General features: G+C 51.2%; 1 protein-coding gene across 50 annotated transcripts in view; it reads right to left on the reverse strand.

The window, feature by feature from the left end:
* Positions 1-12,481: 12,481 nt before the first annotated feature.
* The window catches only part of CELF4 (CUGBP Elav-like family member 4), a 298,904-nt gene continuing 286,118 nt past the window's right edge, over positions 12,482-25,267 (reverse strand). For 32 of the 50 annotated variants that reach the window (XM_036823176.1, XM_036823187.1, XM_036823173.1 and 29 more), the window contains 2 exons: positions 22,515-22,686; positions 12,482-14,010 (listed from right to left, as the gene is read on the reverse strand). In XM_036823176.1, the coding sequence (XP_036679071.1) occupies positions 22,559-22,686 (128 nt within the window). In that variant the 3' untranslated portion in view covers positions 12,482-14,010; positions 22,515-22,558. Of the gene's footprint in view, positions 14,011-15,988; positions 16,076-22,514; positions 22,687-23,143; positions 23,223-25,267 lie in introns of those variants that run through there. The other 18 variants (XM_036823149.1, XM_036823146.1, XM_036823148.1 and 15 more) reach the window with 4 other exon arrangements.

Raw genomic sequence — 25,267 nt, forward strand, 5'->3', positions numbered from 1 at the left:
CGTACAGCCCTCTCTCATCACCTGTCTCACCTCCCTCCTCACCTGGATGCTTAGCTGGACCAGAGGATTCATAGTTTTCATCAGATTCTCAAAGGAATATGCAATCCAAAGAATTCAAGAATCACTGGTCTTCAGGAAACTCTGAAGCATCTTTGGACTGTCCACTAGGTACAAGGCAAAGTCCAGTGATGTGGTTCCTGGCCTCCAGCAGCACCCAGGAACTGTGTCGAGCTGCAATTAAAGTGCCCAGAAGTCGGTGCAGCCCCAGAGGCCTGAACGGCAGCCCCTAGGAGGGGGACTTCAATCAGAATTTCCTGGAAGATAAGATATTGTTGCTGGGCCAGGGCAGGAAGGAAGGAAGGAAGGTGCCCCAGACAGAGGAACACTGTGTCAAAGGCATGGAGACAGGGACCCCAAGATGAGTGAGCTCATTGCTAGGCCTAGTGTTTAAACTTGGAGAGCAGCAGGGCCCAGTGGAAAGAGAACTGTGTAGATTCCGTTACTCAGCAACAGTTTCCAGTTTACCTAGTGCTTCGTCAGAGGCTGAGGTTCAAGTCCTTGCTGTGCCACCGTAGCTGTGTGACATGTGCAGGTCCCTTCAGCAGTGCAAACTCAATGCCTCTACCTGCAAAATGTAGGACAGCACACTCGTGCACAGCCGGCTCACAGACTACATGGGGATGCCGCGAAAGGATGCTCAGGCATCTGCTGAGGAAACAACTGCGAAGCACTTTATGCATATCGGGTGCTTTTGTCATTTATCTGAAGGCTGGCAAGGGGCAGCGGGCCCCTCCGGAGCATGGAGAACTGCGGATTCCATGACAGCCTGGCAAACCTAGGCCGGCCAGCCCCCCCCCCCACCCCACATCTCGCTTACCCGCCACAGGTCACCACCTCATTGATGCTCGCAGCCCCCTCCTTGGTCTCCAGCAGGGCAGCCCACTGCACACCTGCCTGTTTCAGAATACTGTTTACCTCCGTCTCTCCCCTCAGCCTGGGCTGCCTTCCTGGGAGTCGGGACTGTGCTCTCATCACCTCATACCCTGTGCAGCGTCCTGGCCACCTCTGCTTCAACAGCCCTGACTCTCCAGGCCCCAGCCTTGAGGACTGTCTGGAGCAGACAAAGTTAAGAGCTGTTCCAGAGCGGGGACCCTGGAGCTGTGGTCCGCCCGCCTCCATAAGGGTGCCTGTGAGCGGCTCACAGCCCTTCCTTCTCCACCCCAGTCTCCACTCTCCACCTCTAGTATTTTCACATCTGTCCCATCTCTCTTCAGAACCGAAGATGATGTTGTTTTCTTGTTTTGCTAGTCAGGCTGCTCCTGGGGATGAGGGTGGGAATAGGCACCCCCAGGAGCCAGGACTGGCTAGTGTTTTCTCAGTGGTCTACAGGCAGGAACCACGGTGGGCCCATCAGGCAGCCCATGACACCTGCTGCTCATGTCCATGTCGGAGGGTTTTTCCTTTCAGATCCCCAGGACGTTTCCAGGGGAAGAAGGGGCGGGAGGGGTGCTGGTCCCTGGAACACCCGGTCCAAACGGCTGACAGCTCTCCCCAGGCTGACCCAGCTAATGCTCAAACTGGCCACATTTTTTTTTTTCAAACATTTAATTTTGAAGTCAGACCTACCGAAAAGTTTTAGAAATAATACAAAGAATTCCTGTACACCCTTCACTCGTATTCCCCAGTGTTAACATTTTAACTCATTTGCTTTATCATTCACTCTTTTTCACACATATATAAATGAACACACATATTATTACTTTTCTTCTGAAATATTTGAGAGTAAATTGCAGACATAATACTCTTCTTTTTCCTAATAATTCAGCATGTATTTCCTAAAAACAAAGACATTCTCTTGCATCCCCACAGTACCATGATGGAAATCAGGAAATGAGCATTAATAGAGCACTAGTATCTAATTTACAGACCATATTTAAATTTTTCCAACTTTCCTTTTTAACTTTTTAATTTCCTTCCCTCAAATATCCTTTTCGACGAAAGAAAAATAAAATCTAGCCAGGATCTAATCTACGATCATAAATTGTATTAGTCGTCAAAATGGCTATCGTCAAAAAATCCACAAACAATAAATGCTGGAAAGGGTGTGGTGAGAAGGGAACCCTCCTACACTGTTGGTGGGAGTGTAAGTTGGTACAGCCACTAAGGAGAACTAAAAATAGAGCTACCATACGACCCTGTAATCCGACTCCTGGGCGTATATCCAGAGAAAACCATAATTCAAAAGGGTACATGCACCCCAATGTTCATTGCAGCACTGTTTACAATAGCCAAGACATAGAAGCAACCTAAACGTCCATTGACAGAGGAATGAATAAAGAAGATGTGGTACATATATACAATGGAATATTACTCAGCCATAAAAAAAGAATGAAATAATGCCATTTGTAGCAACATGGATGGACCTAGAGATTGTCATACTGAGCGAAGTAAGTCAGAAAGAGAAAGAGAAATATCGTTATGATATCACTCATATGCGGAATCTAAGAAGAAATGACACAAATGAACGTATTTACAAAACAGAAACGGACTCACAGACTTAGAGAATGAACTTATGGTTACCGGGGGGGAAGGGTGAAGGGAAGGGATAGTTGTAGGGAGTTTGGGATTGACATGTACACACTGCTATATTTAAAAAGGATAACCAACAAGGACCTACTGTATAGCACAAGGAACTCTGCTCAATGTTATGTGGCAGCTTGGATGGGAGGGGAGTCTGGGGGAGAATGGATATATGTATATGTATGGCTGAATGGCTTTGCTATACACCTGAAACTATCACATTGTTAATCAACTATACTCCAATATAAAATAAAAACTTAAAAAAAAAAGTTGTATTTAGTCATCATGTCTCTTTAGATGAGTACAAACCACTTATTTTGTAGGATGTTCCCCAATTTGGGTTTGTTTGTTTTCTTATGACCAAATTCAGCTATGCAGTTTCAGCAAGAATAGGTAATGTTGTGTCCTTCTCAGTAATTATACCAGGAGGCCCATGATAGCTATTTCCTTCATTCCAGGTGATATTAACTTTGATCACCAGGTTAAAGTGATGGCTGCCCAGTTACTCCACTGTAAAATCACTACCTTTCCCTGTGTCATTTGTAAGTATCTTGTGTGTGTGTGTCAGGAGGGGGTTACTTGAGACTATGTAAATACCATGTCTCATCTACCTTTGACCCGCGAGTTTCAGCAAGCATTGAGGACGTCTGGGCACATTCCATTTAAATCCTTAGTCCTCTGCTGTGTTCCCACTGCCCTCTGTGACCATCCCAGAGCTAGCAGACAGGTTGGAAAAGGAGACAATGCTTATCCTCAGGGCCTTCAGCTAGGAGGGAGCTACACACTCAGAGCAACGGAGAACAGTGTGAACAAGGGCCCAGCGAAGTGGTCCCTACTCTGAGGGCAACAGGAAGTCAGAAAATAGGTGCTCAGTTTGAGTTGGAGCCCCCCTGGAGCAGATGGGCCCTGAACTAAGGGCAGGAGAATTTGAATGGTCAGAAACTTGGAAAAACAGGAGAATCTGTGTCCTAAGCCATCTTTGAGGGCCCCAATAGGACCCTCATCCCAGGAGGACCCTTGTCATCCCAGGAGCTCCCCGGGTACTAGAAGACCAGACTTTCTTCTGATTTCTGGTCAGAGTTTGGGCAAGGTAGGGCAGAGGGGCCTTGCCGAGAGGGTGCAGGCGCTGGGTGCTTCAGAAGGGGCTCGCGAGAGGCAGTCTCCCCACCCTGCACCTCTTCTCGTTCATTCAGCAAACATCATCGGGCATCGACTCTGTGCCGGGCACTGAGTTCGGTGCTAAAAGTACAAAATGCTCTCAGGTAGTTCTTGGTTAAAGAGGATGCCTCAAGCCCAGAGGCCTCTTCATCTCACCCAGCACTAGGGACAAGGGAGCAAGTGTCATCTGCCCAGTCGAGAGTGGAATAGAGTGGTGGGTAAAACACTGCTCATCCAGGTGCTGAGTTCCCTCATCCAGGTGACTCTCATCTCGAGAGCTTGACTGAGGGCATTCGGGGCACCCCTCCTCTGCCCTCCCTCTTCTCCCTCCTGGCACTTAGCAGAGAGCTCTGGGCACATGGGAGCTGCGCCGAATCCTTGAGACCCAGGACACCTCACTTTGCAGAGGGGGAAACTGAGGCACAGAGGTCTGAGGCTTTCCAGGCCAGTCCCGACTCCACTCTCCTGTCCTGTAGTTAGGCTGTGCGTCTTTGTTTGCGGCTTGGAAATACAGTCAGTAAGAGGCTTCCAAGTGAAGAGTTCTTACACTTGTGCCTTGGAAAGGTAGCCCACTCCAAAGTAATACAGTGATTACAAGCATGGAAACTCCTATCGGGGACCAGGGCTCAAACCCCAGCTCTGCCAAACCATGTGACTTCCAGTACATCACTAAGCCCGCCTGTAAAACAGGGTCAAGGCTTCTCTTTTTTTTTTCTTTTTTAAACATCTTTATTGGAGTATAATTGCTTTACAATGGTGTGTTAGTTTCTGCTTTATAACAAAGTGAATCAGCTATACATATACATATATCCCCATATCTCCTCCCTGTTGTGTCTCCCTCCCTCCCACCCTCCCTATCTCACCCCTCTAGGTGGTCACAAAGCACCGAGTTGATCTCCCTGTGATATGCAGCTGCTTCCCACTAGCTATCGATTTTACATTGGGTAGTATATATATGTTCATGCCACTCTCTCACTTTGTCCCAGCTTACCCGTCCCCCTCATCGTGTCCTCAAGTCGGTTCTCTAGTAGGTCTGTGTCTTTATTCCCGTCCTGCCCCTAGGTTCTTCATGACCTTTTTTTTTTTTTTTAGATTCCATATATATGTGTTAGCATACGGTATTTGTTTTTCTCTTTCTGACTTACTTCACTATGTATGACAGGCTCTAGGTCCATCCACCTCACTACAAATAACTCAATTTCGTTTCTTTTTATGGCTAAGTAATATTCCATTGTATATATGTGCCACATCTTCTTTATCCATTCATCTGTCGATGGACACTTAGGTTGCTTCCATGTCCTGGCTATTGCAAATAGAGCTGCAATGAACATTATGGTACATGGCTCTTTTTGAATTATGATTTTCTCAGGGTATATGCCCAGTAGTGGGATTGCTGGGTCCTATGGTAGTTCTATTTTTAGTTTTGGGTCAAGGCTTCTTGGGAGGGTTAAGTGGGATGGTGTCGGTGAAGTAGCCAGGACACTGCCTGGGCAGTCAGTGATGGAGTCTTTTTAGACAAGGCCCTGTGTCTTCCCCAGCATATTCCCCACCTACCTGAGACATCTTGCAGTTCTTCAGGTCTGGAGTCCTTTGTTCCTCCATGTCCCCCTCCCTTGGGGTCTGTTTAACCCCTGCGCACCCTCCAACACTCGGCCCAAGGGTCTCCTCCTCCCCAGTCTGGGCTACTGGGTTTCCCTCCTCGGGGCTGGGGCCCCTGCACAATTTACCACGTCGTCCTGCAGCTATCTTCTACCTGTCAGGGAACCCCATGGGAGGGGTGAGCGCAGCTGATTTTGCAGTGTGACTTGGGGCAAGTTACTTAACCTTCCCCAAGCCTCTGATTGGCCATCTGACAGCACCCTGCAGGATGGCTCCCGGGAGTAGAGAGCTCACCCACAACACACCCGGCCTTGTGCCCAGAAGGCAGCTGCGTGTGTACATCTTCATCACCCCACCCCCCGATCCTCACCACCCAGCTGGCACTTGGTATGTGCACTTGGCTGAGCAGGGGCGGAAACAAATACACTCCCGTCCCAAGGTGATTTTCATTAAAAAAGCAGAACTAATTGAAGCCCAAGTCTCACCCAAAGAAAAAGGCCTAACCATGGGATCCCAGGCCCTGAGCAGGGCTGGAGTGCAGTGGGGCAGGGGTGTGGGTCTGTCTGGTGGCCCTCATGTTAGTTCCCAGGAGCTGCCTGTGCAGAGTGAAAATGCCCCATAGTAGCCTTGCTTCCGAAGCCCCTCTTCAGGGAGCGGAAGGGAGACAGGTTGACAGCACCTGGCTGCGCTGGATTTCCTGCCACCCGCATGCCCACGGCTCCCAGAGCCAGGCCCCAGGAGGAGGTAGGGAGAGAAGGGCAACAGCAAAGATGATTCATGTGGAGATTCTGGAGACGAGAGGACTCTTCATGCCTCAGTTAGCAGAGTGTGGGGCATTCAGGATTGGCTACAATTTCCCCTTGAGTTTTAGAGATGGAGAACGAGTTTGCACTGATCTTAACAATGTGCTTGTAGTTTTTTCCAGAGTTTACCATGCTGGGGAAAATCGAGCTGACACAGCTCAAAAGGGTTTTGAACTTCAGGTAGCTGCATAAAATGTTAACAAATTCTCCATCTATTTCAATTTAATTTCCTCTCCTTGTTCATAATAAAATCTTAACCAGGTCTTTTCTTCTCTCTCCCTCCATGCACGCTCCCTCTGTCCCCACCAACAGGTGGGGAGGGTCACGTCCAGTAACCTGCACTCCCTCACCTTTAAGAGCGCCGGGCCAGCCCAGATAATCAAGGAGAGGAGGGAAGAAAAGGACAGGTACCTAAGTCAGTAGAGGCGATGCCATTCCCTAAAGGTAGAATTGATATTATTGAGGAAAAAAAGTGAGAAGGAGGGAAAGGAGATGGGAGACACAAGAGAAGGGCTGGAGGGGAGCTCTGCAGACAGACCTGGGCTGGAACCCTGATGCTGGGTCATCTTGGCCGGGACTTAACCTCTCTGAGCCTGTTTCCTCATTTGTCAAATAGGGATGATAACACCAACCTCAGAGAATCAGATGCGATTATAATTAAGCAGCTCATAGTGTCTAGCTCAGGGCAGGCACCCCGGCAAGGACAGCTCCACCGGGCCTCAAAGGGAAGCAACCAGCTGATTAGTGTGGACTGGAAAGGCCCCAGTTCCTCTACTCAGCCAGGGGGTCCTCAGCAGCTCCAGGCCTGGGCTCATCTCCTAGGAATCCCACGGGCCAGCTTCGGGCCTGGGCATGGCACTGCCTGGCTCTGGGTCTCCCCCCCCCCCCCGAAAGTGAGGGTGATAGCTGAGTTCCTTACACCAAGGCATGCACATCTACCCACTAAAGACCAGGGTAAACAAGAGCAGCTAGTAACACTGGCTGCCTCTGGAGACAGGAATGGGTGGCTGGATTCAGGGGTGGGAAGAAGACTTTTCATTATATGCTTTTTCATATTTTTTTGAATTTTGAAATATATCAATATGTTACCTATTCCAAAAAATAGGTAACACTTTTTAATTTATTTATTTATTTATTTTTGGCTGCGTTGGGTCTTCGTTGCTGCACGCGGGCTTTCTCTAGCTGTGGCGAGCGGGGGCTACTCTTCGTTGCGGTGCACAGGCTTCTCATTGCGGTGGCTTCTCTTGTTACAGAGCGCAGGCTCGGTAGATGTGGCGCACGGGCTTAGTTGCTCCGCAGCATGTGGGATCTTCCCGGACCAGGGCTCGAACCCGTGTCCCCTGCATTGGTAGGCGGTTTCTTAACCACTGCGCCACCAGGGAAGCCCCCCCCCCAAAATAGATAACACTTTTTAAACGCAAAGACCAAACTAATTTGCAGCCTGAGGCCATATGAACCGGCAGAGGATGGCTGCAGATAACGACGGCCACAGTGGTGTGGGGAAAAGAAAGGGAAGGGACAGAGGAGCATCCGCGAATCGGGGTCCCTGGGAAGGAGAGTGAGCAGCGAGAGACAGAGGTGTGTGCACCCCAACATGACAGCCATTCTCTGGGAGTGTCACAGGCTGACTGAACTCGAGAGAAAACAACTGAAAGTGGTCTGGTGTCAAGTTCAAGCTCGTTTCGGTTGGGACGTGAATTGTCAGGGGAATGGAACTAAGGAAAGGGAAGGAGGAAGGGATCAGAGTCTGACCTACTCATTCTGAGTATCTGCACTATTAAGGAGTTTACAACTCAGAGGATCCTTGGGATGTGGTCTGGCTGTGTCTGTCTCTGTTTCCTCCTCACAACTCTTGGGGGCAGGGTGTATTATTATCCCCTTTTTAGAGATAAGGAAATTGAGGCTCAGAGAGGTTAGGTCATTTTCCAAAGTGACACAGAAGGTATATGCATCCCTGATGTCAAAGCCCATGCCTTTTCCACTCTGATACACAGTCTCCAACCCTCCTCCTGGTCTGGGCAAATCCTGGTTAGATGTCCACAGAGGGTGCAAGCAGGGATGGAGACATACAGAGTCCCCTGAAGAGATGAGAGGCTAGGCTAGCATGAGGAAAGAGAAGTTGGGGTGATAAGGAGGGGCCTGGGGTGATGGCTGTCCACTAACCAGGCCCCAGGTCATCTGGGAGAGTTGAAGACCAGAGGCTGATGGGGGAAGGGGAGATCTGCAGCAGAGAAAGGAAACCAGAAAGTAAAAAACTTACACTTGCAAATAGTTATCTGAGGGGAAGGGAGTGTTGGCTATCCACTTATTCCAAATGTGCTATTACTTTAAAAGCATTTCCCGAACCCCTACCTCTTCGGAACATGCTTTCAGTTGTCTGCCGTTTGTTATTCCCTTCCTTCCTTAACTCATTCATTCCTGCAGGCAATGAATCAACATGGACTGAATGCCCGACTGCCTGGAGTGAATAGTCTATTGAAGGTGGGATGTCAGTGGTGGCTAATAATTCTTGTTTGGGGGCGGATTCCATTTTGGGAGAGAGACAAGTGGCACTCACAACCAAGTCTGATGCTGTCACCTCGGGTGGGGCTGGGCCCCTGAGCTCACTGCCCTGATGTTGCTTACCCACCTTACCCTGGGGGGAATGTCCATTTGGCTTTAACCAGGTGTAATTCAAACACTGACCCTGCAGACCCCGTGCCAGGAGGAGCTGCATATTTGCCCAGCCCAGGGGCAGCAGAACTTGGAAGGTGGATATTCGACTTGGAGGCACTCGTGTGGGTGGGAGAGCTCTGGGACATTCTGTGTCACTGTACTGGTGCTCTGTGTCCAGGAGAGGGTAGGATCCAGCTCAGAAACACTTTTCTCACATTAACATCAAACAGAAAGGAGGGGGAAAGGGAGAGAAAGAAAGAGAAAAGCAAGAGAGAAGATATGAGTACAAAGGGGTGGATGAAGAGCTGAAAGTCTTTTGAAAGTGCTGCCGGAACAGAGGCTGGAGGGAGGCCTGGGCTCACACCAGGCGCCAGGATGAGGCTGGGAGAGGCCACAAAGCCCCGCAATTGCCACAGCAAGGGTGCAGCTGCCCGACAGGCCAGAGCGAGCCTGAACACGTCAATGCAGCATCGAAACTGTTGCGGGGAAACTGAGGTATCTACCAATGAAATGACTTGATAACTTCAAAATAATTCATGAGTTGATGTATGTTAAAGTTAAGTGGTGTGTGCACAGGGGTTTGTTTTGCAAGTATCTCTACTTTCCATTATGCTTGAAATAAAAGGTTTATAATAATAAATAAAAAGTCTTTTAAAAATAGGGGAGGGACTTCCCTGGTGGTCCAGTGGTTAAGACTCCGCGCTTCCAATGCAGGGGGAATGGGTTTGATCCCTGCTCAGGGAACAAAGATCCCACATGCCACGCGGCGTGGCCAAAAGATTTTAAAAAAAAACTTTTTTTTTTTAATTTTAAAAAATGAAAAAGAAATAAAAATAGGGGAGCTATGAAGGAATCAAACACTGCAGGTAGAACATATCCGGCCCTCCATATCCACGGATGAAGAACCCACGGTTACGGAGGCCCGACTGCACTGCGCCATTTTGAGCATCTACAGATTTCGGTATCTGCGGGGGTCCTGGAACGAATCCCCTGCAGATTCCAAGGGATGGCTGTACTAGCAGAGAACTAGAAGCCATAGAACATAAGCAGAAATTAATGAGAATTGTGTCTCGGGTTTTCTTAAATAACACTGCAAACCAGGGGTTCTTAACTAGGGGATGATGGATGAGCTGCGGGATCCCTGCACTCCCTGTAATCGTGTGCAAAGTGACCTGAGAGTTTTCAGCAACTTTTCAAGGAACCTATGACTTTCCCCCCAGAGGCTAATAAATTACATTCTCTCTTAAACGCGCTGTGCATACATTAGTCCCTTGGTGCGTGGTTTTAAATAGAAGGTTTCTTTTATAGAACTGGCGGATTCACATCTGGGCATTGTGTTTTCATCTCTCTTCTCAGTCAACCGTGCCTGGAACAGAGCAAAAGTGGCCAACCCCCTGCACAGCCCAGCTCCCTGGGGGCAGCTCCCTGGGCCCCTACCGCCCCTGAGCCGGAGCGGTGGAGGTGGGCAGGAGGGCTGTGCCAGAGAGAAGCACAGTGGGGAAGCGGTGACAAAGGCACAGGGGAGGTCTGGGGAGGGCCGTGAGGCTCCCTGGGGTCTGAGAGAGCGACAGGACGCAGTATGGTTGAGGTTGTCATCCTCTGACAGACTCAGTGCCTTTCGGCGGCAAATGTCCAAAAGAAACCACGGTTTTGAATAGTCTGAGGCTCAAAACCCAGAGAACTCCTTAGAAAACACCTTTCTGTTCCTCACAGTGTAGCACAACCCCCAGTGTGACAACCACCCCTTGCAGTGAATTCCTCCGAGAAGTCCAGCTCCTCACAAGCTCCCCAGAACTGGCAGGTTAAGTGTGGGTTATTTTCACAGACTTATGAGGGAAGATGTCATCTTGGAACTGTCTCCAAGTTTGAAGCCAAGGCTTGAAGGCCTGCCCCGGGTCCTGATGCATAAAGGCCTTTTCTCCCCAGGCTAACAGTTCCACAGGCTAGTGGGGGAAGCATGGGATTGGGCCTTGGCCCTGGGAAGCGAGATGGGCGGAGAGGACAGAAGCAGGGTCCGGGTGCTGCCCTGTAGCCGGGGCTCTGCGCGCTGCTCACCACCACTCTTCCCGCAGAGAGGACAGCTGGGGCTGAGCCATTCCCCACTTTCTCACGGGAGGGCACAGACAGACAGACAAACACCCGGGTGTCCTAGGACTCTCGTCTTCTCCCCGCCCCACCACAAGGGTTTTCCAAGATGGAAACCCTTGGTGGAACCTGCCCATTCCTAGACCGAGCTGCAAGGCTGAAGGCTGGGGCAGGGGGGACGAGATGGAATCGAGAAAAAGGGCTGTCCCAGGACGGAGTCTGACGAAGGCTTGAGGCTGGTGTGCGTGTCTGGGTTCTCACCTCAGGAGGACCTGTTCCCTCCTCTCCACCTCCCCTCCCCCAAGCCCTATTTCACATTCTTCCTCCTTTGGAACCCTCCCCCTGACCCCCACCCCATACCTTCTTCTCAAACCTCCTGTGGCATTCAGGGTTTGGACATCTCCTTACCTCTGTCTCTGTGTCACGATACAGAGATGGCGGCACCCCAAGCTCCTCCCACCAGAACCCCGCCTCTGAGGATCATCTAGAACCCTCGGTCTTGTCCACCCAGGCACACTGTCAATGCAGTGGGAAGTGCAGGACCAAGAGCAAAGTGCTGGGTGGCAAGTCTGGGGCTGTGTCCTCACCTTCCTTTACTGCGGGCCCTGCCTCCACTGCCTGCTTCCCCAGCTCCTCGCAGCACTTCGTCCCCACCCCAGCTCCAGTCTGGTGGCTTGCTTTTCCCCCTGTCTGGGAGGAAAGGGGGACTTCTTGTCAGGTTTGGGCACTGTGGCCATCCCTGCCCAGAAACCTAGGGAGGGGCTTGCAGTGGAGACTTTCAGAGGCACACACCGGTCGAGAGAGATTTTTCTAGAGGGTCCAGGTAGCAGACAGATTCCACGGAGGGAAGGACCAAAGCTGCTTCCAGTGGGCCAGCCCTAGGCCCCAGAGGCACGGCTGGCCAGATTCCATGAACCACAGACCACCACGGAAAAGGCTTTTTTTTTTTAAACTGTGCTTTATTTAGGGCTAAGCTGGAGAAAGCGTCATCCAATAGTTACAGAAGGTTACAAGGAGTTTTAGGGAGTTGAGTGTGAAAAGAGCAGTTGTACTGAACTGCAGCTGTTTTGTTTTTTTCGTTTTTTTTTTTTTTTTACAACATCTGGACATCCTAAAAGGAGGAGCCAAGAAAAAGAAAAAGAAAATTTTAAAAATAATAATTACCCAACAAAATAGAAAGAAAGGAAAGGCAGAAGGCCTGAGAGGAACCAGATAGATGTTCTTGTAAAGCAAAAAAGAAAAAAACATGGTAGGTCCGAGGGCCCCCCAGCCTCCAGATGAACAGGACATCAGTGAGGAGGGCATCAGGGTGGAAAGCCAAAGCAAGTCTTCCCAACGGTGCAAATAAATTATAATAAATACGTTATACTTTAAAATATATGTGTTCTTAAATAATTCAGTGTTTTTTTCTGATTCTGAGTTTTTTTAAGCAATGTCTTTTTTAACTGCTCTAAAGTCATTTACCAAAGATAAATATCGTGCTTTCATTAAATAGTTTTCCTTGTTTTTTTTCTCTATCATTACAATTAAAAGTCCTACAAAATATGCAAATTTATTTACAGAAAAACAGAGCCGGCATCATTTAAACATCCCTGTTTTTCAAAATTCCTTGTAAACAGTTTCAGAAATTCTTCAAAGATTGTTTTTTTTTTTTTCTCTCTCTTGTTTAAGGTTTTTGTGTGTGTGTGTGTTGTTTAGTTGTTTTAAGATGAAAGTTCCCAGGTCTCCCTTGCCCGGAAAGTCTCTGGAGCAAGCATGGAAGGCGAGTGAAGCAGAGGTGTCGAGGGCTTGCGGAGAGCGGGCGAGCGCGCGCAGCTCCCGGAGCAAAGCGAGGCGAGGGCGGAGGCGGTGGCGGTGGCGGTGGCGGCGGCGGTGGCGGCGGGCCTTCCTGCCAGAGGCGCGGCCTCCACCGGAGGTGGGCAGCCAGGGGCCCACAGGTCTGCGCGGGTCCGGCCTGGCCCTCGGGGTCAACGGCGTCCAACAGCACTCGCGGGGAGAAGGGATTGATGCTCAGTCTAAACTCTACAAAAGTACAGTCCTACAACATCTGGGATTTTAGCAGTAATGCTAACTTCTATAGGTTTTTTTTTTTTTTTTTTTTTTGCTTTCCTCTAATTTTTCTTCTATTATATAGGTATTTTAAACTTCTTTTTAAAATTCTGTACAACTATTATGATTTTAAGAGGGGGAAGAGTTAGAAGCATTTACAGACTTTTCACAACAATTATCTTGCCTCGTCAGTCCCTTTTTTTCCCCTCCTTTTCTCACACTTCACGGTTAATGAGTTTTCATATTTTGTTACTTTCCCCGAATATCCACCAATTTGTTCATCTTAACAGCTCCATCCAGACATATAATACAGAAAACCATATGAAAGTGTCATAGACTTGAATGACAGTAATCAAAGCGCCTCTCAAAGTATCAAAGAACTATTATCTTGCTATTTTAAAAGCATTGAAGCATTATTTTTCTTTTTTTTTGTTTTTTTGTTTTTTGTGTGTTTTTTTGTGTTTTTTTTTTTTTTTAATTACATTTTTCATAGAATCGCTCTAAGCTGTTTCAAGAACAGCCATGAGGCAGGAAGGAGGTTCTCCTCCGTTCCCCCTCTATTTGACCTAGAGCTACACATCTGCAATAAAAAGTTTGGTCCTTTGGTCCCTAAATAGCTAAAGGAATGACAGATAGAGATGATCAGTGGCGGCCTCCCAGCCGCCCCCCTGGGGACCAGGCCCCACCAGACACACCGCTTGCCCTAGCCTGCCGCAGGCGTCCATGGGCTGGAAAAGCCCCAGGGATCTGGAAGCAGCGGCCCTTCCCAGTTCCCAGCCCTGCAGCCTCCCCACCTTGTCGCAAGTTATTTTGTTTTAAAGTTGCCTTTTTTTTTTTTTTCTCGTTTTTCTTCATCTTCTTCTTCTTTATGTCATATATATTTTTCCCCCAAACACGTGCCCTCTGAACTCCATAGACGCTATACTTTCCTTGAAGAAATGTGACAGTCACAGAGAGTGTCTGGAGTCTTCAGCTTGATTGATATTGGCTGATATGTCAAAGGTGTCATCCAACAGTTCTCATTTATAAATATATAGAGAGAGAGGTTTGTTTTTTAATGTAGCCCGTTCAGCATCCTGCCCTAAAATGAAGAAAATCAGGGCTGATTAAGCCAAGAGAGGAAACACAAAATGCATCCAAACACCAAAAGGAACCTGCCTCGGGGGTTAGGGCGGGAGCTCTGGGGGACAGCGGGAGAGGGGGAAGAGACCAGTATGAGAATTAGTCATGATCATGATACATTAAAAAAGAAATTGACTCTTCTATTCAGAGTAAGAAACCACTGGGAGGTCTAGTGGTGATGGTTGTAGCTGAGGTTTGGTTGTTGGGAGATGGTTTTTGATTTGGGTTCCTTTAGAGTTCTGGATTGGGGGACGGCTAGATCTAATGGAAGAATTTGGGACTGTGGGATATGAATTCATCATTAAACTGATCTCTAAGGGATCTAGCCCAGATACAATATGTATACAGAAGCCTAGCAAACAAGATAGCAAAAATCTAGCAGCCCAGCCCACTCCCCCCCAAGATCCGTGACATGCATTTTGCAGAATTCTTGCCCAGTTTCCAAGCCAACCACCTCTTTCCCAAGGTCACTATTTGCGAGGCTATGTATATATATGTATATCTGGATATATGTGTAGAATATATTCACCTGCACATATGTGGATATACATGGATATGTGTGTATGTATATGCATAGATACACACATACACACACACACACACACATAATATTTTTCTCATACATGCCAGGGAATTTAGAGGAAATTCAGCACTTCGAGGAAGTGGATGGGGAGAACCTAAAAGAAGTTAGAACGGATTTAATCATCAAAGTTAAATTAACTCAGACAATTCTTGATTTTGTTTTGAATGGTGGCTTTTTGGTGTTTTGTTTTGCATTTCAAGGAAAAAAAAATCATGATCCGACTAGAATCAGAAGGAAAATGCTTAATCATTGTGAATTAACAAATGAGACTCGTCTCCATTCTAGCAAGCAGCTTCCACTTATACATGGGGGTGACTGGTTACATCAAGAGAGTTAGAACTGCAAAGCCCCCAGTTGAGGGGACAACGTCATGCGTATATCAATCCATGCTGGCAGGTTTTTCACACTGTTGATTCAACAAACAGCAAACCGTACACAGCAATCTAAACAATTACAACACCAAATAAAATAATAATAAAATTAAAAAACACTTGTCAAGGACCCTTTTTCAGTTGTAAACAAAAAGGTGCATTTTGCTTTTGTCAGTACTGTTTTTTCCAAACCAACCAAAAAGCCCTCCCAACTCCCAGGCCCCCACCTCCCTCCCCACATTTAATTTAGCAGAAGTGGCTACAATACAAACCTTACAATTGCTACCGGGCTCTCTCTCAGAGGCCCCAGGCTTTGAACTCTAGTTTTTTGGTTTAGAATTTTTTTTTTTTATTATTCAGTTACTGTAGAGATTTTGTTTTTGTTTTTTTCTTTTTGTTTTTCCTTTTGAAGTGAGATTTAAAATAGCCTAACTGGAAAAAGACCAGACCTAGGAAAGTGTCAATTGAAAAAGGCCCCCAAATTTCTAGAAAAAAATAAAATCACAATATTTTCAAGTGCAAGTAAATCAACCACGCATAGATACTTTTAAGATGTTTTCCTCATTTTTAAGATTAAAAAATAATGGTTTGCACAGTTAAATGATCCCATATCCGATAATTCGGGAATTCATCTTTATTTTTACTATTTTTTTGTTCTTTTGTTTTTTTTCCTCTATGTGACATCTAGAGAAGCATAAAAAACGCTGAACAAGAAAAACCAAACAACAGAAAGTAAAACCACTGCAAGCACCAAGAACGAAACAAAAATGAGCACAGCAAAAAAGATTGTGGCAGCACAAAAGTCAAGAAAATGCACGTGTGATCATGACTGGCCAATCATCAACTGATACAACATCCAAGAAAAACGCTCCAATCACAGCACCTCCACGAAACTTGACGGCAATTGTCATGCAACCGATTCTTAGCCTTGTTACATGACGCCATCATGTCACACTGTGAACTTTGAGTTGATTTGAACTTACGGATGGGGGACTGTTTTCTCCACTCTCATGTGATTACGTGAACTTTATTCCTAGCTCAGCGCGAGACTGTGGTGGATTTGACTGGCCCTGGTTGGGTTGTTGGAATTTGATTGAATGACAAAAGAAGAAAAGATTTATATATATATTTATATATGTAGAGAGAGAGAGAAAGAGAGAGAGGACAAGAGAGTGTGGGCAAGGGGGGAGGAGGAGGAGGGGCGGGTTGGGTCGGGGAGTGTGGGGGGTGGGACAGGGAGAGTCGGGTTGAGGGTGAAGAAGGGCAAGGAAGAAGTTAAAACAAAATTAAAAGGAAAAATATTTATACAGCACCAGACCACAGCATCAATCTAAAAGCTCTAATGAGAGAACAGCAGTCAAATCATAAGAGAACTGAAAAAAACTCAAAGGATGGAGGAAGCTGGCAGACAAACAACATGGGCACGTCAACACACACACACTCACGCACACACACACGCACACACGGTTGTTTGTGCAGACACGTGATACACCGTGAACAGTAGCAGAACCTCACACAGGGCCACTAAGGGCATCCATCATGCGCTGGGAAGAGGAGGGAGGGTGTAGGCAGTTTGGTGAGGGGGCCAGAAAAAAATAAAACAGCCCCTCAAACCACCTTGGCCGGCAAGCAGATCAGGGAGCACGCTCCCTGCCTCTGACCACCCTTGATTCTTTCTCTCTCCCCCAGGTGCCGAGCTCTCCTCGCCTCCCCGGCCCTCTGTGGCTTCAGCCTGTGGACCAGCAGGGGGAGCCTGACAGGGTGGCCCCGATTTGCCGGTGGGTCAGAGGCTGATTAAGGCGACTGCTGTAGCCATGGGGTCCATCCACGAAACACCCTGCTGCCCAGTACAGTCAACGCAGACAGCAACTCAGCCCTCCCGCCCTGTCCCGTCCCGCCGTGGCCGCCATCCCCAGAGAAGGGCGTCTCCACTAAAAGAGCTCCCACTGCATGAGGTCGTGAGCCTCTCCCCGTCCACTCTGCCTCAACCCTCTTTCCTCAGAACCTTCAGAAAATGAACACCTGTAGTTCTGAGATTTAGAGTAAATCACATCAATGCTCTCAGAATTCTACAGACACATCCTGGCACAACTGATTTTATTTCATGATCACCTTACTCTCTCTGCTTTGCTCTCAAGGTGGCCCACGTGGCCAAAGCAAGGCTGCTTCCTGGCACGTGAAGCCTTTAGACGGCTCTGCAGCTCTGACCCAGGAAATGGACACGTGGAAGACGGGGGTGCCCTGCAGGGCTGGTCATACGCCAACAGGAGACTCCACTGGAGAGGGGCGGGCTATGGCCCTGTTTCCCCAGTCTCTGCTGCTGTCCCTTGTGCCCTGCTGCCCTCCCCCACTCCACCTCCCCCTTCTCCATTCCTTCATACCCTATACCCCTCCACATACAGCTTTCTAGACTGACCCATCTCACAAGCCCCGACCTGCCTTCTTCACTGATGGCGCCCTAACTGGTGGAGGCTGAGCTCCCTTCTCTGTCAAGCATTATCCAATTATTCCGTTTTGAGTTGTCTTGAGCACGCTTCACCATTTGGGGTCCTCTGCCCCCACCCAGGGTGCTGGGAGCCCCCAGCCCTACGCCCTCCTCACGGTTACCCCTGAGCTCACTTCCCAGTCCCTGCTCCCCTGCAGCACCCGGGTCTGTGCACCAGGCTTGCAGAGTCTGCAGGGGTTTCCGATGCACCGGGCTTCTACACGCAGCGGCTTCCACTCTCAGCTTTGTGTTTTCCTTCAGGGAGTGTGGAAGGGAAGCCTGAGATCATGACATGTCACTGTGGATAAGATGCAAAACAGCTGAGAGGTGACTATTTTAAGCCTGAACCCCGCCTCCAGCTCTGCCTTCTCAGAAGAGCCCCCCCGCCCCTCTTCCTCCACAGAGCCCTGCCCTGCCTGCCCGTCCTGCTCTTCCCACAGCAGATCTCCCTCACCAAGACCAGGGCCCACCAAGGCCCGCCTGCATCTCCAGCCCCTGCAGAAAGAAAGCCCTTAGACCCACCACCCAGGAGAGCCAACTGGCGGGCCCTTGGGGTGGGAGAAGAGGCCTAAGAACTGAGGAGGGGGGAATTCCCCAGCGGCCCAGTGGTTAGGACTGTGCCCTCACTGCTGAGGGCCCGGGTTCAATCCCTGGCGGGGGAACTAAGATCCCGAAAGCCTCACGGCGTGGAGGGCAGCGCCGTCAGGTGTCAGCCATGGGAACCCAGGGACACCTGCACCCAGTCCTGGGACGCCCACTCCTCCCCACCCCACTGTGCTCCTTTGCCGGCCGCCAGCTTTCCTCCAGCCACCCTTCAGTGCCAGGCACTGCCCAGTGCTGGGGATTCAAGCCTGAATATCACACAGCCCCTCCCCAAATCTCCATCTAGGGAACCTTCTCGTACACACTCATCTCTCACACACACTTGGCCCCCAGCACACAAACACTCTCTTAAACTCGCTCAGCCGCTAAGGAGGCTCCCTGGGGTCCTACCCATGCACTGCTGACCACTTTCTTCATTAGGGAGCAGTGACCCCTGCCTGGCCACCCTCTGGAAGAGCCTCTCTGAACACAGCCCTAGAGGTGGCAGCAGAGTCACTGACCGGCGCAGGGGAGCTTGAATCAGGACTGGGAAGCCCCACCTCATGACCTGGGTGAGGAAATTATGGTCAAGCTGAGCCAATTCAGATGCCAGGTCCTAAACACAACTGGCCTCTAGCCAGAGAAGGCCCAGGCCCAAAGCCACAGCCCAGCACTGGGCAGGTCTGACCCGAAGCACCTGTGCCTGCAAAGCTCAGGGCAGACGCTGTGCAGAAGCACACTCAGAACCAAAGCCCAGGGGCCAGAAGAAACGGGGCTCCCGGGGAGTCAGACACGCCACTCAGAGGGCTCTCCCTCCAAAGAGCCGGATGCCTGCACGCCCACCCTCAGCTTGGGCCCAGAGGTGGAACAAGGGACTTGGGTGTCTGCCTGGACCTGGCCACGTTCGTGTTTGTGCCCACTTTCCCTGCCTTTGTTTCCTTCCTCTTAGTTTCCCCGTAAAGATTTCTGGGAGAAACTCCCATCTTAGCGCCAGATGGGGGGCAGGGGCAGCAATGAAGCCAGGAACGCACACTCCCACCCATCAGGGTGCGCAGACCCCACCCTACCCAGGCCTCATTTTATGGAACCAAAGCCCAACCACACGCCCCCTCCCCACGGCTGCCCTGCCAGGGGCCCTCTCCTTCCCCAGAGCCCCCTCACTCCAGTTCTGACCTGGCCACCTGTTTGCCTTCTGTCTTTACCACTGGCCCTGAGACCACCCTCCCCGTGCCTCTTCACACCTAACTATGGCCCCTCCCGCCCTTCTGAGCAACTAGGACTCATCATCTGTAAACATCCTTTGCTGGCCTCTAAAATCATGCAGTTTTTAAGTTGCTTTTGCGTGCTGTTTCCTCCCTCCCTTACTGGCAGCAGCCACCGCCCACTGCACTCCCCAAGCCTGGCCCTATGGCACCTGCCTTCTGTTACAGCCTCTAACAGTCTTGGGTTGGGAACCTGAATGCACCGTTTGTTAAAATCCTGTGAATGGAGCTGAAAGGTCAACTTTACTGTAGGAGCTACGCGAGCTCACAGTTTTTTAGAAGACTGCCTAGTGCAGGGCTAGTCAGATGGCTGACCCCAGAGAAATGAGATGTCCTGATGTGTCCCCTCTGATATTCAGGACACTCTGGGGTAGGAGGGGTGGGGTGAAGATAGCAGAGTGGGGTTTATCTTTCTCCTTACTTGAAGGGGTTAAGAGCTCAGCCTCTGGAAGTAACCACCCCCCCCCTTCAAATCATGACTCTACTGCTCAGTAGCTGATTAGCAAGTGACTTAATCTGTCTGTGTTCCATCTATAAAATGGGAATAATAACACTACCTACCTTATAGGCAGCTACAAGTATACAGTTATGTCTTAGAGTTGTCACCTACAAGAACTGTCTCTTGCGTGGTAAGCGCAGTGTGAAAGTCTGTGGTTCTCATCTTTCTGGCCTTTGTATTCCCTGGTGGAAGAATCACTCTGCTTTTTTAGCCACTCCTCTCAAGCCCCCACCCCAATCATGACTGCTAACTCGTTCTACCCTGAGGGCCACTCCTTACCTTCTGTCCCAAACCACAAGTCTGCCGTCCTCACCCCTTCATCTGGGAATTTCTCTGACCTAGATGTTCTCTCCTTTCTTGGGGTTTTAGTTGCATCAAGGTCTAGGAGGCTAAGACAGGCTGTTTTGGGGGGAGCCACAAAACGCACCCACAGGGGCCCTTCAGAATCTCAGGGCATGACACTGGAGCATGCCACCTCCTTAAAAGTCCTCTGATGGCTCCAATGCCTGGGTTTCATCACTGAAGAAATGGAAGCCCAAGAGGGGAAGCACCTTGACCCAGGTCATGCCTTAGTGGCAGAGCTAAGCGTGTTTAAGAAAAAGTGCTCCATGTCACGAAAGGGCTGCTTTCACTGCACCGTCCCTCCCCTCCTATGGAAATGCACCCATTGGCTGGCTGCCACCGTGTCTGTGCGAGCACAGAGCTGGAAGCTCCACGCGGGCAGCACGGTGACCATGCCTCTCGGCATCCCGGCACTGAGCCAGCATCTGGCACAGGAAAGTGCCCACGCTCTGAATGAACATGTGCGTGTGCATTTCACACAGACCAAAGACGGACAGGGGCAGGAACTGAGGAAGCATGAGAGGTGGACGCTGCTAGCTTCGCGGCGAGTAGAGGCTCAAGCACCCTCTTCGAGAGAAGGTGAGTGTGGCTGCTCCTGGGTGGATGAAGGGGGTCCTGCTGGCAGCGGTGGGATTTGAGAGGAGACTGGGAAGCTGGAGACCTCCCTCCCAAACTCCAGACTCTGACCCTCCACTCGGATGTGTAACTGTCACGTGCCTCACCCTTCTCCCAACCCCTCTCCATCTCAGACCACGACAACTCTACTCTTCCAGTTACTCGGGCCAAAAGCCAAGCGTCATCCTTGACGCCTCTTTCTCTCACATCCCCTCTGATTCCTTACAAACAGCACCAACTCCCTCACACCACATCGACTGCTGTCGCCCTGGACTGAGCGGTCCCGGCGCTAGACCTCTGCTTTGGGCCCTACGGTCTATCAACACGGCAGCCAGCGAGCCTCCTGAAATGCAAGTTAATCACCTCACTCTTTTGTGCAGAGCTCTCCAATGGCTCCCCCGCAGCCCCCCCAGTTCCGAGGAGAGGCCAAAGTCCATGCAATGGCTTGTGGGTCCTACACGAGGTGGCCCTCCTCACCTCTGGGATCTCCTTTTCCACTACACCCCACCGTGCTCGCTCTCCTCCAGTCACCTTGGCCTCCTGCTGGTCCTTGAACACACCACATTGCCCACACCTTGGAGCCTGTACACTGGCTGTTCCCTCGGCGCGAGGACCGAGGGAACAGCCAAACCCTGGCGTGGCTCCCTGCCGCCCCTTCTTCAAACCTTTGCTCAAATGTCACTTCCTCAGCAAGGCCTACCCTGACTACCTGATTTAACTGTAACCAACAATTCTGACACACTATATAATTTACTCTTTGATCCTATGTCCTTGTTTGTTGTCTGCCTCCCCTGCTAAGGACAAGGATTCTGATTAGTCTTACTCATGCTGAGTACCTAACAGTACCTGGCACACTGTACTGCCGAAGCAGTGGAGGCCTGGGCAGCCTGGCCCTGAACTGTGAACGAGCTGGGACGGCAGGAGCGCACCTCACTGGGAGAAACCAGGCTGGGGGTGGACTTTTGATGGCCAGGCACATCTCCTCCCTCCCCCCTTCCCCAGGAAGCTGCTTCACCCAGGGGAGCACGTGGCCTGGAAGAGGAGTGGCCGACTGTGCCTTCAGCTGTAAGGCAGGACCCAGACAGAGAAGGGAAAGGTGACACCTGCCCACTCATCATGGCCTCTGTAAAGAGGGCGGGGTAAGTGGCCCCAGTCCCATATCATCACCCTCCTCGGCTTCTGTCCCATCCTGTTTTGTTTTTTGGTAAAGTTCCCTTTGAAAAGTCCTGTCCCTCCTCTCCAGACTGAGCTGCGGGGAACTGAAGGGGTGAAGGGGTCAAGTGTCTAAAAGTCACCAGCCCTTCAGGCAAGAGAGCTGGGGAGGGGAGAGCCAGGGAGTCTGGGAGAAGGTCCCAGCACAGGCCTACAGCTCCCCACAGGGGCTACTCCTCCCCCAAACTCTCCCAGCCCTGAGCTTGCCATCTGCTCACCCCAGGGTTTTCTGGCAAACGAAATTGCCGGTGTAGACCTTCTCAGACCGGTTCCCTCACTCCTGCTCCTCTTGGCTCTGCGGCAGGGGGATGGTCATACCCATTTCTGACGGGGTGACCACAGCTCTGCGCCTGCCCCCTAGGCACCGGGCAAGGAGCAGGTCGAGCCGGGCGCAGCGGGTCCAAGGCACAGCGAGGCTCCGTCCGGCCCACAGAGGCCAGGGGAGGCGGCGGGTCCGTCCGGTATCAACCTCCCCAACCCCCCGTCCCCGCGCCCCGGCCGACCCCGGTTACCTGTGCGAGTCCTGGTCTCCCCCGGGGGACACTCCCGCCTGCACTCAGTACGGGCGATTGGCGTCTTTGGGCCGCTTCAGCTGCACCTTGAGCCTCTTCATGCCGATCTGGAAGCCGTTCATGGCCTGGATGGCGGTCTGCGCGCTGGCCGGGTTGTCGAAGCTCACGAAGCCTGGCGAGACACGAGGGACGAGGGCCTGGGTTTCCACGGGGCCGCCCCGGCCGGGAGGGGGCGGGTGCGGAGAAGGTCCGTGGGGGCCGAGGATGGGGCGGGGCGGGGCGGGCGGCGGTGTCTCCCCGCTCCCGCCGCGCCTCCGGGCGGGGGCGGGGCTCAAGGCTCCTCCCCCTCGGGGCCCCGCCCCCGTCCCGGCCTAGTGCCCCCCACAGCCCGCGTGCTTGCGGCCCCTCCCGCGGCGGGCGCTGCCGAGGCTCCCGGCTCCCCGACCCGCGCGGCCCCGGGCCGGGCCGCCCCCGCTCCACCTCGGCTCTGGGCGGCGCCGCTGTCCCGCGCGCCCTCTCCCCCAGGCGGGGCGCCCGCGGCGCGGCGGGGCTCGGAGAGGCGCCCGCCCCCCACCCGCGCCGGCCCCGGCACCTCAGCCCCTGCCTGCGGTGGGAGAGGGCGGACACACCTGCGGGTGGAGGAGTTTATTGGACACTGTCCTCCCTGACAGGAGGGGGCCTGGCAGCGGGAGGGCACGGGGTGCCGGCCTAGGGAGAGAGAGGAGTGCGAGGGGAGGGAGGGGAGGCGCCACGGAGCGAACTTCGCCGCCGCCGATTCCGGCCGCCCCCCTCGCGAGCGCCGCCCGGCCGCGGGGCGGGGCAGAGGCAGGGTCCCCGCCGCCCCTCCTCCCGCTCCGTCCCTGCCGAGGCTGCCCCCAGCCAGGCTCCCGGTGGCCACCGGGGCCAGTCCACACCGGCTCACATTAACCCGCCACCTCGCTTCCAGGGGCCGTCTGCACCATCCTTTTATTTAGTAAAACTCCACCCTGGGAGCAGGGGCTCTTGCCCCGGACTAAGCAGGCGCCCACTGATGTGTCCCCTGTGAATCCCTCGTAACACTAATAATGGTATAACAATAATAGTACAAATTGACCCTATTAGCGAAAGTTAGCTGAGCGCCTTCTCCGTGTACTACAGACTGGAAACGTGCTTTTCACGTGTTCACTCCTCCCAACATCCCAGGACAGGATATAGAACCATCCATGGCTCCCAGTCACCTTCTGAAACAAGCAGTTCCCAGGTGGGAATGGATTAGGTTCCCAAAGCTGATTTAGAAGTCACCTTTTGGAACTTCGAATGCATCTCCTTATAGACTACACTACATCAGCATTTCCCAAAAATGGCCCTAAAAGGTGCTCCCTGAGAAAGGGCCTTCGGTGGTCAAGCAAGTTTACAGCCAGGCCCCTCTGGGACAGTTCATGGCACCTTAACAAATAAAAACATCCCTCTCCCACCCCAACTTCTCTCTTCTTTATGGTTTTGTTTAACCTAGTATTTCCTGGAATTTATTTGACTTTAGAGGCCTTTTCTCCTGTAAAACGGACTTAGATCCTGCAAAATATATGAAACTAAGCTTGGCGAAGTTCCCAGGCCATTCTGCAAATGCGCTTCACTTGGGGTGCTCGTCTCCAAATGGCCATTAGATATATAAGGGAGAGGTGTACAGACTCCGTTGAAGTAGAAAGCTGCTTTCTTGTTTAATCGTCTGTGGTACCTTGGGCCTGCCTGTGACCCCTCCCTTACTCGCCCCGTGTGGTGGCCCTTTTACCTCCGCCCCAGACACTGCCTCCACAGGCCTCTTTTCTCTTTCTCCTTCCTGCATTTGTGTGCATTTTCTCTTGAGGCCATGTGTCATCAAAGATGGGGAGGGGTGTGTGTACACGCATGTGAGTGTACTCAAGAGTGGCAGCATGTGAGCTCGAATGAGATTGGTCAGAGATGGGCCCAGGGCAACATAACCAGCGTCTATGTATTATGTATTAATCTATGTGCGAAAACACATAGGAAAGATTTCTGATTATCCGTAGTTGGAAATCAATGTGAGTCATCTTTCCACCTCCCCCTCTCATGCCCTCCTGGCCCATCCCTTCCCCACCAACTTCTCTGACTGATGACTAAATCAAGCTGTCAGCAGAGCAGTTTTCAAATGTGTGAATGGTGCATCTGTTATACTGCTCTCCCCCAGACTAAAGAGGGTGGGCAAACTAAAAGCCTCTCTTCCTCCTGGGACAAGATAGCCGAACTGTGGGTGACAGTTCCCCCCACAAAAGAACAAATACGAGCAAAGTGGGGAAGAGATGGGAGAAAGATAAAATCGGCTGGAGATGCTGTCTAGGGTGGAGGCGTTAAAGGGAGAGAGAGGGTCCTGGAGGAGGGAAGAAGCCCAGCCTTTGGGTTGGGTTTCTGGAAGCCTGGGGGTTGGGAAGGATTCCGGGCTCAAGGAACTTTTCTTCCTGAACTAGTTTTGTTAACTGGCTAGCAGTCAGGGCAAGGAGCATCTCCCCTGCTGGCCCCCCCTCGGCAAGGCTCTAGGCACCATCTCCCATGTTCACGGTTTCCAGGGCTGTGTCCCTTCTCCCAGAGCCCCCTGCCCCATTCCTCCCACTCCCAAGAAGGTTCCTGCCTTCCAGACCGTGGGAGGCTGTGCAGGTAGGATGCCCTCCTGGTGGCCCTCCAGCCCGTCTTCCAATGCAGAAACCATCTGTGCTGCACATATGGTCACGACGGCCTCTGAAAGATTCTGTTTATGCTTA

This window comes from Balaenoptera musculus, chromosome 14, assembly GCF_009873245.2.
Source record: "Balaenoptera musculus isolate JJ_BM4_2016_0621 chromosome 14, mBalMus1.pri.v3, whole genome shotgun sequence".
Lineage (NCBI taxonomy): Eukaryota > Metazoa > Chordata > Mammalia > Artiodactyla > Balaenopteridae > Balaenoptera > Balaenoptera musculus.